General features: G+C 35.6%; 1 protein-coding gene across 2 annotated transcripts in view; it reads right to left on the bottom strand.

The window, feature by feature from the left end:
* Nucleotides 1-19,496, bottom strand: part of LOC576191 (circadian locomoter output cycles protein kaput) — a 66,350-nt gene that overhangs the window by 21,690 nt on the left and 25,164 nt on the right. For both annotated transcript variants that reach the window (XM_030980486.1, XM_030980487.1), the window contains exons 2-7: nt 18,845-18,892; nt 17,055-17,203; nt 12,580-12,761; nt 8,551-8,779; nt 6,060-6,225; nt 858-964 (exon numbers count right to left, since the gene is read on the bottom strand). In XM_030980486.1, coding sequence (XP_030836346.1) covers nt 858-964; nt 6,060-6,225; nt 8,551-8,779; nt 12,580-12,761; nt 17,055-17,203; nt 18,845-18,892 — 881 coding nt within the window. The remainder of the gene's footprint in view (nt 1-857; nt 965-6,059; nt 6,226-8,550; nt 8,780-12,579; nt 12,762-17,054; nt 17,204-18,844; nt 18,893-19,496) is intronic.

Genomic DNA, 19,496 nt, shown 5'->3' with positions numbered 1-19,496 from the left:
CATAATAAATCTACATCTAAGTGTTTTACAGATTCAGGATAGCCTGCAATAAATCCTAGGGAGCATTTCAGCCAGAAGATTTTTTAAAGAACGTTGTAGTTTTTTGTATTCCATTGAACGATTCTCTAACCACTTTCCCCCTGGTGTAAAAGACCCCGCTGTGTGATTACCACTGTGTATGATTTGCTATAGATGCCAGGGGGCAACTTGAGTTACAGGGAATGATTTAGATTATGCTACGTGCAGTACTTGAGGGATGCGTTCTCGTAATGAGCTGAACCTTGGCTTTGATTCAAGGATAATCTTGAATTATGGAAATAACATTTGACTCACCCTTATGAGGACTGATCGACTTTTTCCTATGATATGTTTGCGGCTTATAAGGTGTTCATTTATGTGTTCTTGTTTTTACTTTGTGTTGTTGCTTTATTCAATTATTTTATGTAATTTAATACCGTAATAAATAGTATTATTGATGAGTAATATGAGTAATTGTAATGATGAGGCCTTGTTTTGAAGGCCGATGGCCTATGCAGTTCCCTTCCACATTGTCATTTCATCTTTATCTTCTTTAAAAAAAAGTATATAACATTGTACATATCGAGGGTTCAGTGACACAAAGACTTAACTCCACCCAACACCCCATTGAAGTCAATGGCTAGTGAAACATAGACTTAACTCCTTAAGGCCACAGTGCTCAGTGACACACAAACCACTTTTTCTCAAAGTGACCAAAATGGAGTTACGTCTTTGTGTCACTGACCCCACGATATATATGTACAATTTCTATGCTACATGTATATGATGATTCTTTATACGATGCTATTTTCATAGTGTGAAAACGGTATAAAACTTACATGCTTCATGGCATCTGCCGAGTTTATCCAGATCATCCTGCTGATAGTATTCATACACCGAGGTACCGAGCACTTCAAAAGGTAGATAACCAATGATTGGAGGAGCCCTGAAAAAAAGGAGAAAACAATTTATTTTATAATTATCAAAAGGCACTTTGTTGGAGGTATGATACAGTGTACAATGAAAAACAAGAAACTTTTTATAAATTATATACTTTTTAAAATACCGTAAATCTCCGTGTATAAGGCGCACTTTTTTGCCGCCGAAAAAATTTGAAAGTCGGGGGTGCGTCTTATACACAGGTACAGAAAAAAAAAAGTTTTTTTTTTTTTTTTTTTTTTTTTTTTTTTTTTTTTTTTAAGTTTCGATTTATGGCGCTATGCCTGGCAATGTCGCATATGTTTTCTATGTTTTCTATAACAAATGGTGTACCACAAGGTTCTATCCTAGGTACTCCATTATTAGAAAGATAGAGGATGCTATTCATATCATGCATGACTATTGATGTTTGGCATAGAACACAGAGCTTCTGCTAGGTGATGTGAAGAGGCTGGTGTGGGACACTTGGGGGCAATTCCACGGTAACGGAAGGACACTCAGCAGGGCGCGACAAACCCGCTTGCCCGACGTCCCGGGCAACCAAATTGAGCCGTCGGGCAAGTAAATCAAATTATCACTTGCCCGATTCGGGCAAGTGATACTTTTACAGTAATTTCCTAGTGTCCAAGAACTCTACCATTCACCCGTCAACTTCTTACCCGTCGTCAAAATCCAGAAGCAAAAAAGCGATCGTTCCGATTTCGAAAAAACTTCACAGACAGCTAGCCAGCTCAGCTAGCTCAGCGCGCATGCAACAGTGACACTTCAAGCCATGAATGCCGCTCCGCCTCCACGCACGGCCGGCCGTGAGCTAGCTAGAGACAGCTAGCGCGATCGTACCAGCTGCGAGCTTATTCGCGCTCTCTCTCTCTAGCTCTGCAGGCCGCACCGACAGGCCTTTGCTATTCTCTGATTGCCGATTGGTTGAATCACGCCAAATATGACGTCATTATTCTAGGGAAATGAACACGTGCGAATCGGAATGGAATAAACAACAGGGATTTTCTAGTAAGTACAAAAAGTCAAATGTTTGATATTTATTCATAATGACTGTTAATGATTGTGAACATATTATTTAAAACTCGCTGCTCATATAAATCAGATGAATGTGAATCTGATTATTTATGGAGAATCAATAAAATGCGTTTTTTAAACCTTCAACCATCCTTTGTTGACCATTTTCTTTGACATATTAGGTTATTATTCAGTACAGTTACACTGTACATGTATGTGCATTAATTTGCTATCTAAAACACTAACTTATCATTACGAGATAATAAATGCTTTAACCTCGAGTCCTTTTTCGCTTTAAAGTTTTGGGCAAGTGGAAATATTGTTTGGGCAAGTAAATTGAAAACCCACTTGCCCGACAGGGCAAGTGGTGAAAAAAATTCTTGTAGCACCCTGCTCAGACAAGATTTTTGAACTTCAGGTTCATACTAAAAGAACTGTTTTATTAGTATAAGATGTGAAACAGTACAGATATAATACCTATATAAGTGCCTTTAATTCTCCCCCCAAAAATTGTCATTATAGTTAAGTAGTTTAAGAATGTGCATATTAATTATCTCGGTAACGGAAGGACATAAAAATGGACATGGTTTTTCCAGTTAAATAGTGTTTATCCAAACTTTGTGAAGTTGATGAAGCTTTCCACTTGACTGAAACACATTTTGTTCCCCATAGTTTAATACATACTAATAAAACATTTCTTTTAGTATGAACCTGAAGTTCAAAAATCTTGTCTGAGTGTCCTTCCGTTACCGTGGAATTGCCCTTGGTATCATGAAGCCTTAGACTGTTGTTACTATTATTTGTGACAAGTTCACAACTTCTACTGCACCTCGATGTAAAATGAAGGTCCTTCCCCGCGTGGGTTTTCGGCAACAAAACAACAACAACAACAAAACAAAAAACGATTTTTTTTTTTTTTTTTTTTTTTTTTTTTTTTTTTTTTTTTTTTTTTTTTTTTTTTTTTTTTTTTTGCCCCCAAAATAGGGGTGCGCCTTATACACAGGTGCGCCTTATACACGGAGATTTACGGTAGTATGAATGGTTGACATTCAAGAATGTTTCATGCCACAATATATTAAAATCAGATTGAATCATAACAGTAAAATATTTGTAATTTTTAAATGTTTCTTGCTGCTATAACGACAGGCAGGAACAAACCATGGAGGTTTTATGTCACCAAACGGTTCTTGTTTGCAGTAATTAAAAGAGCAATACAAAACACTTTTAATACGAGTGCTTACAAGTGAACAAACAAAGTACTATAGGCTGATTTGTAATATCTTTCAAGGGCTAAGGGCTAAGACTATTAAATGAATGTTTATCAACAGAAATAATACTTTTCAAATGAAATGGATTCATTATAACTACGACACTTAACCTTTGAAAATTCCTCTTCAACATTTTCACGAAGAAAATTACAATGATTGAATGAATCCATGTTTCACAAAAATCATTCCCAGACATATAAATGTAGACCTCAGGATTTCTATTTCTATGTTATGTTTAATTAGCCTGTACACACTTGTTTATGTACTACCCACTCTTTCTTTTCTCTTTACTTTGTATAATTATATGCGGCCATTGGAGCCCAGCCTTTGAAAGGCCAATGCCCTCTGCTGGCTCCTCCATATTCTTTGTATTGTTTATATGTTTTTCTTATATGTATAATGTATTGTTGAATGTATTTTTTTACGAGAATTGGAAATAAAATGAATGAATGAATATCTTGAGGGGAAACATACTTCACGGCCCATCATAAAAAGGTAATAGCATATAGTTGAATATAGTTCTGATGAATTGCTTCATTTAATGCAGGGAATATGCATGTAATTCTTTACTTTCATCATAATCACTGGAATCACATTAACAGTGGCAAAATTATTAAAAAAATAAAAAGCAATGAATGAATATTCCTGGTACATCACAGAACGTGCGATAGGTTCTTGTTGAATGTTGAGATATTCAATGGATATTTATGTGCCATGAAAAAGTATTGAGGTGAATTTCATTTAAAATCTGTCCATCTTATGGCCCGTTCACACATACATGTATGCAACTGTGACAGTAAACCACAGCAGAATTTTTTTTACTTTAAAATGAATGACAAATGGAGATGTAAAACGTAGCTCTGTGCAACAATGGTCCTACACATACTCCCTTTTGTGTGTTGTAAGATACAAAAATTTGAAGCATAGTACGCTTTAAAAAACGATGTGGTAAACCTATGCATATGTGAACAGACCTTTATGCAACATTTTCCTCCTTCCTTTCAATAACTTCACATTTTTCTCACCAACATGATGACAATCAAAAGTAGGTCACACCATGCATTCTATGTCAATTGCCAATCTAAGGCCAGACACATTTAGGTCATCTTTAATCCTATGGCTCCCTACCACGCAGAAAAAACATCATCTCTTAACACAATTATTATACAAAGAAGTGTCAGTACAAAGAAATTAAATCACCCTAGTAACTGCTGAGTAAATCTCCCCCAAGGCACCATTTGAGCGTCTATCATCACAAATACCCATTTTATTTCAATCAGAAATATAATGCCTGTCATTATTTTATGGTAAAGGGTTTTTAACGACTCCCTCCAGTATTTAACAGCATATTATATTAAAACTTTCTTTAAACAGTTACAATTGCTTGTCTGTTTTGTTAAAGAAAATAATCAGAAATGCAGGAAATTTCAGATAGCATGACACTTTTGCAGATCTCAACTACTTGCATGCTTTATAAAAGTATCTGGCTTTGAATTAAGTAGGAGATCTAGTGTCTCCATCTTCTCCCACAAGAATACTGCCCATACTGCCAATATCGAAAATGGGCATAGAGCTTTGAAATATTTTATTTCTAGCACAAAACTATGACATATAATCATTATAAAGTTACAAACATGGTCTGCAGAGGCCTAGAAGGACTTTATCTTTTGTATCTTTTATCGCTGAGTTTAATAGCTGTAATGTGAACACTTAATTTATTTGTAGTTTACTTCACACAATTCTGGTTCTATAATACTTGTTTCTTTTCACTACCGTTTGTCTAGGACATTTCATTTCTTACTATATTTTGTTTGGGAAATTGATGTTTTGCCATTGTTCTTTGTCATTTGTTTATGTTTATTGTATTGTTTTACTTAACCCTTTCTGGTCCCCATGGAAAACCAGCAGTTTACATTATTTTATCTTGTAATTCATTACTCTATTCATTATTGTGTTACTGAATGCATGTTGTCTTTTTATCCAGAAATAAAACAAACAAACTGAGGTAAAGGCTATCTGTCTCTCAAGAAGTGGAATGAGGCTATGCATGTGATACTTCAAAACATTTAATACCAAAAGTTGGCTACCTAGAAGGGAAGTGGACTGTGAGGTGTGTTTTATGACCATCATACATAATTGAAAATAGCACAATCTGCAAAGGCTTATACACGTATTTATAGATAAGCCTAATGCATAATTGCACTACAATACAATGTACATCCCCCATAAAAGCTATCACATGGGTGGAAACTTTAGCGACTATTTTCAAACCCTGAACATGATACGGTTGCAAATGTAAATAAAAAGACTGCTAGCGCTTAAGGGAGAGAAGTGGTCAGGCTTAATGTCATTACTGCAGGTTACTTTAGTACAGAATTTAATGAGAAATATAAAGGGAAACAAAAAATGAATTCTTTATAGAGAGATGGTCACCGAGAGTATCTCCCTTTATCAAATCGTACCATTGACTAATTCTGAAAAGAAATTTGGTTGAATTTGTCGGACATTAATTGGGCTAACTATTGATCAAGGTTCAAGGTTTAATGTGTTCTTCTACATTAGTTTTGTTTTCATTCAAATATTGCAGACAAATTATTTTCAAAGCTTGAATGTCTATATCGGCAATTTCATGATTCCTATTTGATTAGTGTGAAATTGAAGAGCACTGCACTCCTTACAACTGGACCACTACAACGACCATAAGACGTACAGTCGCCTAAAGCTATCATCAAAAGGACCTTGAGAAGATGAGCATTTCAATTCAAGTGGATTCGGCGCCTTTCAAATCTCAAGCAATATCATAATTACAATTATAATTACCTGTGGTCTAAGAAGAGGAATTTCCAGTCGAGACTATGCCTTGATGTGAATTCGTTCCCCTTCTCTGTGAAAGTAGCCATCTCTCTACTGAGCTGCGTGGAGAGGAGTCTGACCGTTGCTACAAAGCAATACCTAGGGGTGGTGACCATGTCAGTGAAAGCCGCCGCTGGAGAAAGAAAAGTAAGAAAAAGCTTTCAACAAGATTTGCCAAAATAGCACTATGGAGAGAAAAAAAAGTAATGTACCTCTTTTAAAATTGACAAAATACCATGCCTGTGAATGCTGCAACAGATCAGAAAAAATTGTTATAAATCTTTAGAAGGGTTAATTATAGCCAAAAAAAGCAGTGCTGATAATATTTATCTATACTTATATAGTGCTTCATACTAGTTCTTCCTATTAAAGTGCTTTACACATTAAATGATCACATACATTTTAAAGAAAATATGGAGTCAACATAACCAGAAAGTGGACATCAGTGACATTATTCACAAAGACAAAAATAGACTTACAATGATAAATATTGACAGTAAAGCCTAAATAGTTTCATATTACAACAGCTGTATTTATGCACTTTATTCTAAGATCAGAGCCAGAAGGGCATAGCAGACGCTTGGCTTTCATCAGACAATACCAGAAGGTTACGTCATGGGGTGCGTTCATAGTACCTTTTTTTGCCGAGAATCAGCGTTTACAAATGTGTTAGAGGCAAATTTTCAAGGTGATGAACGCAAGCCTGTTTTCAAACGTCTTTCTATATATGTGGGTATACTGAATCGCCGAAAAAAGTGCGTTTTTAATGTGACATAGAGACAAGGCCTATATTTTGAATATAATTTGAATATAATTTGAAAATGCACTGATTTGTGCTTGTGAACTTGTCAAATAATAGTAACAATGTCGTTTTTTAGAAGAATGGGTAAGATCATTAATGTAAAGTACCTAGGATAGAACCTTGTGGTACACCATTTGTTATAGAAAAAAAAATTGAGGAATTATTATTATAAACTACATATTGAGATCTATTAGAAAGATTATTTTCAAACCAAGATGACAGACAAATTTGAGTGTTGTAGTTTCTGAGTGGTGAGTCAACACACTGATTACTGAGCTGGGAGACATTACCAGGCATAGCGCCATAAATCGAAACTAAAAATTAAATTAAAAAAATCTTTTTCTTTCTGTACCTGTGTATAAGACGCAACCCCGACTTTCAATGTTTTTCCACGGCAAAAAAGTGCGCCTTATGCACAGAGATTTACCGTATAGATAGAAACAGTGATATTCAAAGGCAAAACATGATAAATGCACCCATGGAGAGATGATCTCTTGAAAAGGTGACCAAAGCTTTCATTCAGACACAAATTTAGTCAATAACACACTTGTTATTTCTGACAGATATTTCATGGAAATTGAACCACATGATCCTCTCTCCAATGCCACTTATACAAAAAGGTTTCAACGCTGATAACAATGTGAAGACCTCTTTCTCGTCAAGCATTTACATAAACACTTCTGCAAAACAAAAACGGAATCGCCTACTCTTTCTCATCATCATTCAAAAAATTTGCTCCATCCTTGAAGGATTACTGAGCAAGGCCACAGTAAATTGACCCAGCTTCTTTAGGGGTTTCCCATTTAGAGACTAGCCTTCGGACTAGTCCTAGCGCCCTACCAAAGGCATGTACCTGTCGAAATAAATGACTTTTTAATAACTTAACATCTTTTGTTACATGTGCTCAATAGGATCTGGTTCAGTGCAGTCCAATAGGAGAGCAAGAATTGGTCCCAGATGGATGGTATAGAAATGTTTTTAGTAGTGCAAAAAATAACCAGCTCAATGGATGTATCTTTGAATAAACTTGTGGATAATCTAAATTGTGGCAACAACAAACAAACAAAAAATAAATGCTGATAAACACCCCTTCATATCTCTAGAGAGTAACCTTTTAAGAACCTTTTGCAATCTTTTATGAACCCTGGCGAAACCCAAATTTGCTATGTTCGCAAGCATTCGTCGCTCAGTGAGATACCCCCTTAAAAAGGTCTGTCTATATATCTATTGTGCAGAAAGAATACTGGCATGCGACTGTATGACTCAAAGATTGTTCTTGAAAAGTTCTACTTCTACTTCTATTTCTCATCTTAACCCATAACCTTGAGTACAATGAATTACTGACATGTGATCTTATACAGTCACACCTGCTTTATTGACCACCTGTCTATAAAGACCACATTTTTGTTTTCCTTGAAATGGTTTCTCATTGAAACATGCACTAAAAGAACCTGTCTACAAAGACCACCTGTCTATAAAGACCACATTTTTGTTTTCCTTGAAAATGGTTTCTCATTGAAACATGTACTAAAGGAACCTGTCTACAAAGACCACCTGTCTACAAAGGCCACTGTTTGTGTTTCCCTTGGGCAGTTGCTATAGACAAGTTTGACTGTACCTAAAAGACTACCCTAGAAAGATCTTTCCGTTAATTACCTTGGCCTGTCTTAAGCAGGGAGAAGCTGCCATTGAAGCGGATGGGTTCATACTCTGCAGGTTTGTCCGGCTCTAATGTCCCTCGCCTCATGTGACAGGAGAAGGAGAACCTCTGGCCTAGGATGTCGGGTGTGCCGTTGGACGGATCTGCCCTGGAGAGGATCTTGAACATCTCCGGTCTGTCATCTTCATGGATAAGTTCATAGATTGTACAGGACTCAAGGTCTTTCTGTATTTGTTGAAAAAGATGGGAATGGAAAATCAGTAATTAGTCTTTTACCTGTTTTAACGTAAACATGGATTATCTGTGAGCTTGAAGCCCACCGGGGCGATGAGGAAATAGCTCTTTAGACAACTGTTTTCCTGAGCACTCTGTCTTTGATTGTTCTTGCGTGCTGCTCAAAGGCATTCCTGCCTCCTTATAGACCCATCGGTCCATGCCGTGGTTGGTCAGCTCCTCAATTTTGTGACCTCTGTTCCTCCTTGCAAGATGGGGTTTGTTCTTCTATTTCAACTTAAAGACCAAATTAGTATGAGATACTAGACATAGGCAAGTCCGAAAGGACTAGAGATGTTTGATCCATGCAGCAGTGATTTGATTTCTGAGAATGACGAGGCATGAAACCTAATTGGTCTCCTAACAGGGAGGTCCCAAGTTCGATACCACATCGAAATGCTGGTACTCTGCCTTTGGAAAGGCAGTAATCCTAAATAATCAAGTCCCTCAGATACGACTTAAAAGCTGTTGTACACCGGTTGTTTATTCACAAGCATGTACTCGCTTTCTTAGCAGTCACGTAAAATAAATATCAACAATATAACATCAACATCAGAGTGAACATCAAACTTATATACCAATCGGTTAGAGTTCTGCTAACTGTACCTCCTCCAATCTGTTGTAGCAGGGGTGCTAAGGAATGGTGAACAAAAGTTTAACTGTTCATTAACCCAAATTATCGCATAATCCTCTGACAGATCGTGCCATGACTTGGCAGCCCTCGATATGTAGATTTGTTACAGCACTTTTGAAAGCATATCGGATGTACAGATCAAGCAGAGCCCCCTACGGACAAAGATGAAACATGCACAGGGCCGTGTCACAACAAACCTTGATCCGATAAACACCTACAGAGTTGATGTTTTATGAGTGGCCTTTGATTTGAAGATGCTTTCCCTGATAAAGTCTGCGTAGATCGTAAAATGGTAATGATCTTCCAGTTCAAATTAATTCCTCTCATATCAAAATAACGATCTACTCTATAAATAGAATGAAGGGAACATATTGTATCAATGCTGTTGCCTCTGTTTCGCATAATTCACGTCACTAGAATACAAATTTAATCGAGCAACAAGAATACTATATGTACACATTAAACTCATTGCATTGAAGGCAGACTGTGAACACAGGTGAAATTATAAGAATCATTGCAAGGCTGTATAGGGTGTGTCAAAAAATTACTTTACTAAAACTCAATGTCAATGTCAATGTCAATCCTCCCTGTTTTTTTTTAAAGAATAAACATTTCACATCCAATACAGAAATGGAAGGTCTTTTTTTAACCCCTCCTAATTCTAAAGAAAGAATATCCAAGAAAAGTGGAGGCAAGGTATTTGTACACTTGATTTAATAAACAATCACAATCCACAAACTCTGGAGCATGTGAAAAATCCATGATTCTAGCTTGCAGTGTTAATGCACCTAGATAATAAACAGATCTGTATTCATGATCAAATCACCTCAGGCAATTAATGTAAACATCTACTTTAAATCAATAATTTCCTCTGGGGTTTGCAAGTTGTAACACACATTCAATCAACTTGGAAAGACCCGATTTCTCACTAGTGTTACCATGGTTACTTGCTTGCTCAGGGTGAAATCAGCTGGGGATAATTGTTCTGCTGGTTCAGTGATTTTCTGGTTCACTCTCAAAGGAAAGCGTGATGAGTTGGTCAAGGTGGTGGATTTTATCAGAATGTCTTTTTCTTGATGGTATCTAGTTGATGTCATTTTTTTGTCTTCCATGTTCAGTAGGTTTGAGAGTGTAAAGGAACAACAGTGGTGTCTTCTTCAAGTCAGATAATTATTTCATCATCAAAATTTCCTTTTTAAGCCCACCGCACACTACAAGATTTTCTTGCGATTTGATTTTTGAAGAACTGGCAATTGTATTAGATATAAAATCTAGACAAACATCATCTTCCTGATTTAACTTCTAAATACTGATAAGAAAGCTAACTACCAGAATGTTTGTGTATTGAACTCTCCTATAGTCAGAATAAAAGCTGAATATTGCAAATTCTTCAAAAGTTGGATTGTATAGTGTGGCGTTTGCTTAAAATATACTGGTTTCATATACATGAATTCCCTTTCATGTGAGTTACTGTGATATTCCTAATGTATTGTATGTTCACAGAAAATTTGCTTTGATAAATACATGTATAAGGAGGGCTTTTTGGAGGCTTATTTATAATTGAAACAACTAGTCATGACACAAGATGGTCATCAGTGATTTGTACAAAATATCTGAAATATAATAGTGAATGTGTGTCCACCCTCAACCATCACCACCACCACCACCACCACCACTACCACCACCACCACCACCACCACCACCACCACCTCCAGTTAAATCCACAAGGAATAGTTTGGAAGATCCGTTTCCAAGTACCAAGTACTAAGTGCCATAGAACTGTCTAGCTATTAAAGCCATAAGAAATTTTCCCTGTATGAGTGTCTTATAATGAAAACATCATATGGCATATAAGATATCTTACCATTGTTTCAGACAAAAACTTGATAAATAACCACATTCCACAGCCTTTTTGAACATCGTCTATCAAATAAGTTTTCATGCACGTTTGTTATTATCATTATTATTTATTCAGAATTCAAGAAATACAATAAGCCTGACCTTTAAAACATAAAGCCACACCCTGTCAATCTTCCCTTACTCACAAAAGATGTAAATTGCCCGATATCATTAAAAAAAACTAGATCACAACAGAGACATCGTACTTTCAGGCAGACACATTCAAATTAACAAAGGTCCTTTTCTGTGAAAGTGAGAGGAAAGCATGAAATATATTTGAAAAGAATTTCTGCTCAATTTCTTTTCCCTTTATGTGTGTGTGTGGGGGGGAGGGGCATTTCAAGATGCAGTAATGCATGAAATACTTTGTGTTAATAATGTCCCTTAATAATGTCCTTCTGCCTGCTGCAATGCTTTTGATATGGATGACATGCACTGGTTACAAAAGTTACAATAAATGTTATGAGCTACTGGAATTGTGGCATTAGTTTGGCTGTGTACAAATTAGTCATAGAATTTGAGCTTTGTGACTGGTTAAAAGGTTTTATGAAACAAGGGCCCAGGAGATTGAGATAAATTGTACCAGTTTAAAGACCATACAAACTAGGGATTCTGGGCCCCCCCCCCCCTGTCCTTGTATGAAGCTCTGCTAATTAGCTGGTGACAAAAATACATTAACAATTTATCTTACAGGGAAAGTCCACCTTGATATTAACCTACATTAAGTTTATGTACATACAAGCAGAAAAGTAGAGAAACAGCTCAGAGAAGGTTTGAACAGATCTGATTGAAATTATGACAGTGGTGAATTTTCAAAGGTTGCAATTAAATAAAAAGACATTTCTTAAAAGGTCCTCTCCATTTTGCTCTGTACAAACAAAGATTCTACTTCCACAAGAAAAAAAATTGAATTTTACATGCACTCTGGATTTAATAAATGCACATTTTTACACAACCACTGCAGGAAACAAACCCATTCCTTCATCAATAAGTTTGAAAATAGAAATTGATGACATTTTCTATACAGAGCAAATGGGTCGAGGTCCTCATGAGGTATATCCACAGAGTTGCCAAATTGTGTTTTATCAATAACAACTTTGAAAATTCAAAATTTCTTTCTAATTTTTTCCATCAAACCTTCATTGATCTGTTTCTCTCATATTTCCCCGTCCATGAGTATCAGGGTGGACTTTCCCTTTTAAGCAAAGGAACAACGTACCGGTAAATGTCTCAGTAGAGAGATGACACTGTCTGAGGTATACAAGATATGGCCTTGCTGAGAGAAGACTATCATAAAACCATCCAGAGCTTCTAACATCAGCTGACTGAACTCATCATCAGACAGGAACGACGGTTTCCAGTTTTCGTTGATTGCGTTCTTCTCGGATTTCATCACCATGTCTGTGGATAAAAATGGGTAGGAACAAACAAAATTTATTTGGTGTCCAATGGTTAAAGATATAGACCAGTTATGGTCATGCGATTGCATTGTGAAAGAAACGCTGTGGAATCGATCAGAAAAGGTTGATCATCTAGCATATAAGTATTGGTGTGTACTGCAAGGTTCTGGAATCATGAAAATGATAAGAAATTTGGCCCAGTCTTTGTAAAGTTACAAGCACTGTACACAGAAAGATGTATATAGGACTACGCACATGTGCACGACATGTGCGTTATATCTATCACGTCCAAATAGATACACTAATTTACCAAATACATCAATTAGTAGGCGGTTTCCCGGCAAAATTGTTATCATCATGTATTAGTCAAAACATATTCTTTCACATGATTGATAATAAGAGCTTCCATTTCATTTTTTGAGAGGGGGCGATTCCAAAACTGGTCTTTACCTTTAAGTGGTCACTTCTAAAGTCTAATTCAAGTCATCTTCGCACAGTGTCTAGTAACTCAGGGGTGTTACTTCTGATTTTCAAGGATTTTCAAGGATTTTCAGGGAAAGGAGGGGGGAATCGATGGTGAAGTAAGGAGACAGAGATAGGAGATGTGAATAAGTTAACAGGATCAAAATGAAAATAATAGCAATTATTTTGTTAATGGGTCAGGCCTAAATGTTTGTTTTTATTTGTATTTTTCTTATCATTAAAAATTAAAACATTGACAAGAAATTAGACAATCATAAAAATTAATAAAAGTGTCAGAAAACGGTTACAGGAATATTTTGCAGTTTGAAATACCAGGGGGAATTCAGTATCTAATATAACAATAAGAATGAAGAATGAAACACTGAGGGGAAGCGATGAGAGCTACCCCCCAGCGACTTCATCATGATTTTTTTCTCTAATTTCAGAAGTTAAATTAGGGCTTGTCGACTTCTGGTCGCATGAACTCAAGTCATCTTTCAGGTGGGTACTTCCATTACTGCTGTGTATGACAAGGGAAAATATTAATTTTTTTGTTTCTTCAAAGGTTATTACTTTTTCCAAGTCTTTTTTTTTTTAGGCTAAAACTGCTGAGGGGAAGGGGTGGGGGTAATTGAGGTATACCAGCTCTATACACACACGACAAATGATTTACCGTACTGAGATTGTCAGCTAATGCATCCCTATTCGGACGCTGACATCCTTTAATGCGAGCATCAAGAGAACCTTGATTGCATGCGCACCTTTTTCACCTGATCCTTCCAAACATCATACAAAAAAAATATTTTTCCAGGAACCTGTAAAGCACTGCTTATTAATAGGTCCCTCACATTCTACTTAATCTATTAAATGAATTGAGAATCATTTTATACGTATGTCTATATTTTTTGTAAAATGTGGAACAATAAAAACTTGAAACTTGAAACATGCCAACATACATTGTTCACCAACTCTGCTTGAGTCAACTAGAACTCATCATGCCATTGCAATGTAACAGAAGGTACAAGTATATTCATTAGTTACCTCGAATAGAGAGCATGTAAGAATTTTGTGTACCGTTACTGTGAGGTTTTAGAACCATATAAAATACCGGTATGGCTAAAAATAATACAGATTGAAAAGCATTGCACATATTCTTTTCTCTGTGCAAGAGATAAAATGTATAAAAATGAAGGAGATGAGAAATACCACTAGCTAATGGAAATCCATAATATGGTACATGGGCAAGTTTATATGGGTATATGGGACTGCACAGACATGAGGCATCAAATATTACATACAAAGTTCCACAGTACTTCTAGTCATATTTAGAATATATGAACATATCAACATTTGAAGTGTAAATTTCGTTTGATTCTGTGACAATTCATTTTCTTTTTTTTACCAGAACTCACCTTTATCTTTAATGCTACAAGATATTCCTCCATATAGGAGTATAAAAGAATAAGAAAGCTGACGAATTGTTTCCACCCATTACAAGAACTCAACCTTCTCTTCAAAAGCTTGCCGTGCTTGGATGCAATGCAAAGAAAAGTGCATACACCTGTACATGTACTTGCTTGTTTGACAAATCGAATTTAATCAATTGAATGATAAAAGCCTTCCCTGCCAAGCTCATTACAATTTCAATCATTAATCACATCAGCCATCAATTTATCTCTGATTCTGAATAAAGTTCTATGAGGAAAAATTTGCATCTTGCTTCCTTTATCCATATGACGCAGTAAACCCGCGCATTTTTTTTTACAATGACGTACATGTAATACCTTACACATTTCTTTATCTTATAACACAGAGTTCAGTGAATATGTGAACATTTTTTATGCACAGTTGCAATTCATTAACATGGTTTACCTCTTCATATCTCCACAAGTCTTTACCGCTGCTAGTATATACTAATATTAATAATTAACCTTGAATTTACCTAAAATGGTGTAAATGTTATGCCTGCTAAAAGCAAAAATAAACAAACACTCAACAACTTCTTCTTTTTAATAAAAAAGTACAAAAGGACTGGAAAATACCTTTCATATAAAAGATCATAACACAAAAAAAAAACTCAATTTGTATTCTTCCTCTGAATAATACAAACTGATTACAAACATAGATTCAATCAGACTCAGTTAACTACGCATAGTAATTCACCCACATTGATTACCATAATCTGCAGGCACAAACCCTTCTTCGTCGGAACTATAAAAAAATATTTAAAAATGTTACTTATAAAGCGCTTATATAAGCGCTATAACACACAAAATAGACTGATAAACAATTACATATTAAACAAAACTAAAAAGTGCAAATAAACCCACAAATTACAATACATATGGAATACACATCAAAGTGAACAGAGTTAATTAATCATCGAACGCAACTTTGAATAAATGTGTCTTAAGACTAGTTTTGAATAGGTTAACAATTTGACAGTTTTTGACATTTAAAGGTAGTCTGTTCCAACGTTCAAATATCGATGGTATATCAGACAGTCTGAACTGTAAGACTAGTTATGTAGACTGCACGGTCTTGCTGCTTTAAAACAGCCAAAGCTACTGATAAGGTTAGGCTACACTTGAGGTTTTATTTAAATGTGCATAAGTGTCAAGTATAGTCTTAGTATGCAGACCACACAATGTTCATACCACATGTATAATTTGTCACCAAAAAAAGAGAGGGAAAATAATTAAGTGAGATATTTGTAAGGGATTCCAAAACAGAGCAATTACTCCACCCATGTAGTATTCATTAAAGGCACTATGCATCATATTGATAAAATCTTCTGCTGAGAGCCAATAGGGCATCGAGTCATGAGTCAACATAGCTAACACCATTCTATGATATGTCACATTCAATAAGGAACATAAATTGGGCCAAATCAATTTTAACATACTTTAAAAATGACAAAACTTGGTAAGGGTATGAATAATTTAGTTGTTATCTGTATATATGTATCTCTCTCCTTTTTCTCCTTCAAATTAAATTAACTTGACAGGATAGTCCGTTTCCCTCCCACATCTTGCAGTTCCTCTTGAAAATGTAAAATCTATCCCCAGAAGGCGTGATTAGTTTCAATAAAGCCAATTACATAATAGCCCAATACTCCTAATTGAGTGTCAACTCTTGTTAACTTAATACTAAAGGTAATCAAGCATTCAAGCCTATATCTACAGTAGTTTTGGCAAAGCCCCAAGATGACCTTTCTGCAAGATTTCTGTGATTTTGTTTGCTGTCAAACAGCAAGACACTAAACAATTTTCAGTTGCAGTACTGTAAACCTAGAAACTACAGTGCACATACATGTATGTCTGCGAATTTAACACAAATGGTTCTCGTGTAAAAAACATGGAATTTTCATGTGGTGACATTTTCTGGTTTTACATACCGTAAACTCTAAGTCCTGATTAAAAAGGTGATAGTGATTTAAATACTGGCAATGGATGTAAATTTCAATGCGTGACAGGCTTGTATTCAACAAAACAGAAAACTAAAGTGTGTACACATTTGTGTGAAACTCTGTGACAGTTGAGTATGATACACTTTCATCATTGACAGATATGACCACTTGCCTCAATTCAGAAAGAAAGTTCAAATTTGATATCACATGACTTTTTGTTTTCTATGTTGAGTTTGTAAGTATTGAAGTATACTTTCTAAATGTACTATGGAATTTTATTCTAACTGTTCTGTATAAACGTTATGCTTTTTGATGTAAATATGTTCATGTTTATTCAGGGCCCCATGGAAGACCACTACTTATTGGTCAATGGGCTACCCTGACAAAAGATTAGAAATAAATAAATGAATAAATTGGACGTACCATTATGAGCCTTTAAGAAGTGTATGGTGGCTCTGAGGACTGCGGACTTGTCCAGCTTTCTCGTCTTGGTCGAAACCATTGAGCATAGCTCCTGTATAAGTACATTGAACTGATCTCTCCTCTTCTTCTCACTCGCATTGCGAGATTTCCTGCAGAAAAATTAAAAGCAAAACACAAAGACCCACATATTTTACTGAATTGTACCTTCATATCTTATTATTCAAAAGAAAAAATATAAACAAAACACAAAGACCCACAAATTGTGCCTTCATATCGTATTATTCAAATGGGATTTAGCAACATAGCATTTGTATAGAATTATATAAATAGTCGTAATTACCATGCGCCTATTAGTACTATTTCAAGTCAGAGTAAATTATTCATATTATTATCTTTTGAGTTCCTAAATATGTAACAGTTAAAATACTACACGGAGATCATTGCACAGCTGGGCAGATTACTACTACAAAATTTTGAGACTGTGAGCCAACCCTGGTTTTTTTTCTCTAGTTTTTATTATGGTATAATGAAACTTTGTAAACCAAAACATCCATTCTACTATAAATTGAATGTTGTATAAAGAAAAATAATGATAGTCTTTGTAAAACTGCAAAGAAATAGTAATAAACATCTGAGGGATAAATAACCTGAAATAAAAATTTAAAGTGTACCATTGCAAGCACCAAAAATATTGTGTTCTGAATGTTGGTAGTTCCATGTCGTAATACTACAATCAAAATATAAGCTTCATATATTACTTCTGTAAAGAGATATAGCAAGTCTACATACACTCTCAATTAACTTAAAAGCGACTCGTGAGTACATGTAGGCTACTCGATGCACATGTACGCCTTGGCATAGAAACGGCCTGGAATGAACCCACGACCTACTTGTGCTCTGTTTAATGTTATTTTTTATTTTATTCATACTCAAAATTTATCCATTACCCAACACAAAACCAGGTGAAGATTTATATAGATCTGTACATAAACTATTTTAAGGTGATTGGTACACTTAAATGACAAAGGATACAATGAGTGATTTCAAGTTGGGTGTTTAAGGCTGGTGTTAGTGTTTAATAAACACTAACATCAGCCTAAACACCGAAATGGAAATCAGCTGGTGTTAAGGCTTGACCTCTGAATATCGTCAACTTCCTGTAACTAGTGTTATGGATTTTGCAAAATTGTTGTCTGCTGAACCGACCTTTGTGGCTGGTGTTAATATTTACGTACAAATGTCCTATTCACCAACACTAGCCACTAGGGATTAAGCAAATGTTGATTTCCAGTTGGGTGTTAGTGTTGTACCCGCACACAGTCAACGCACGAACGACGCCAATTTATTGTCTGACGATCAAATAAAAATATGTGAAACAGGTAATTCATATAGTCTTTTGTATAAAATGAGTTATTTTATAAGACCAGAGAAATAGGTGTAAATTTATTCTGTACTTTTCATGATATCTTTAGTTTTGATGTACTATTTTTAAAGCATCGTCGTGAAATCAAGGATGTGGTGACGTCACAGCTGGTGTGAAGCTATCGATTTTGATATCGGTATCGGGCTCTTAATTTCATCAGCAAATTTTTCGCTCGATTTAAGAGCTCTTGAATGCTCTAAACACTAACACTAACACCCAACTTGAAATCACTCAATGTGAGTAAACAAATTTCAAGCAGAAAATAAGAGAGGGCAGAGGGAATAGAGAGAAATGTTGAATGAATATATACAAGGGAGGAATGGGATAAGGGTGACAGAGAAAGAAAGAACGATGAAAATGATCTTACCTCTTTGTGGTATCTTTACTATCTTCACCATCATCATACATATCACATCTGAAAAGAAAAGAAAGAGGAAGAAACAAATTTGATAATGCAAGGTTGTCTACGGATTTCATTGATATAATACTGCACTAATTACAAAATTAATACATTTGACTACCGTATTCATGTAAAGTTATTGCAAACCTATGGTTTGAGATCTAGCTCTGGCTGACCTGAAAATAGCAGAAATATGTTGTTTTTTAATGGATATTTTGCACATTTGTTCAAAATGCATTCAATATTTAGGTGCACAAGCAATGACCTTTCTTACCAGTACTAAAGCAGGGCTCCCACTTAGCCGAGTTGGAACCTCGAGTTGTGGCAAGCTGGCGCGATCTTATGGCAAGCCGTTTTAATATTAATTGATATCAATAAATAAATTCTAGTTATCAAGAAATAATTTTATGTTGTAAAGCAATGGTAATTCTTGATATCAAGAATTCGATTTCGTGATATCAGGAATTGAATTCTTGATATCAAGAAATATGTTTTAATGATAAAACTGCTTGCCATAAGATCGCGCCAGCTCGCCACAACTCGAGGCTCCAACTCGGCTAAGTGGGAGCCCTGCTTTATATACCATAATAAAAACATTATGGGAATAAAAATCGCACAA

The sequence above is a fragment of the Strongylocentrotus purpuratus genome, unplaced genomic scaffold (genome assembly GCF_000002235.5).
Source record: "Strongylocentrotus purpuratus isolate Spur 01 unplaced genomic scaffold, Spur_5.0 spur5_scaffold_11, whole genome shotgun sequence".
NCBI classification, from domain to species: Eukaryota; Metazoa; Echinodermata; class Echinoidea; order Camarodonta; family Strongylocentrotidae; genus Strongylocentrotus; species Strongylocentrotus purpuratus.
Note: the sequence above shows the minus strand (reverse complement) of the source record. Positions and strands in the feature narration are given on the sequence as shown.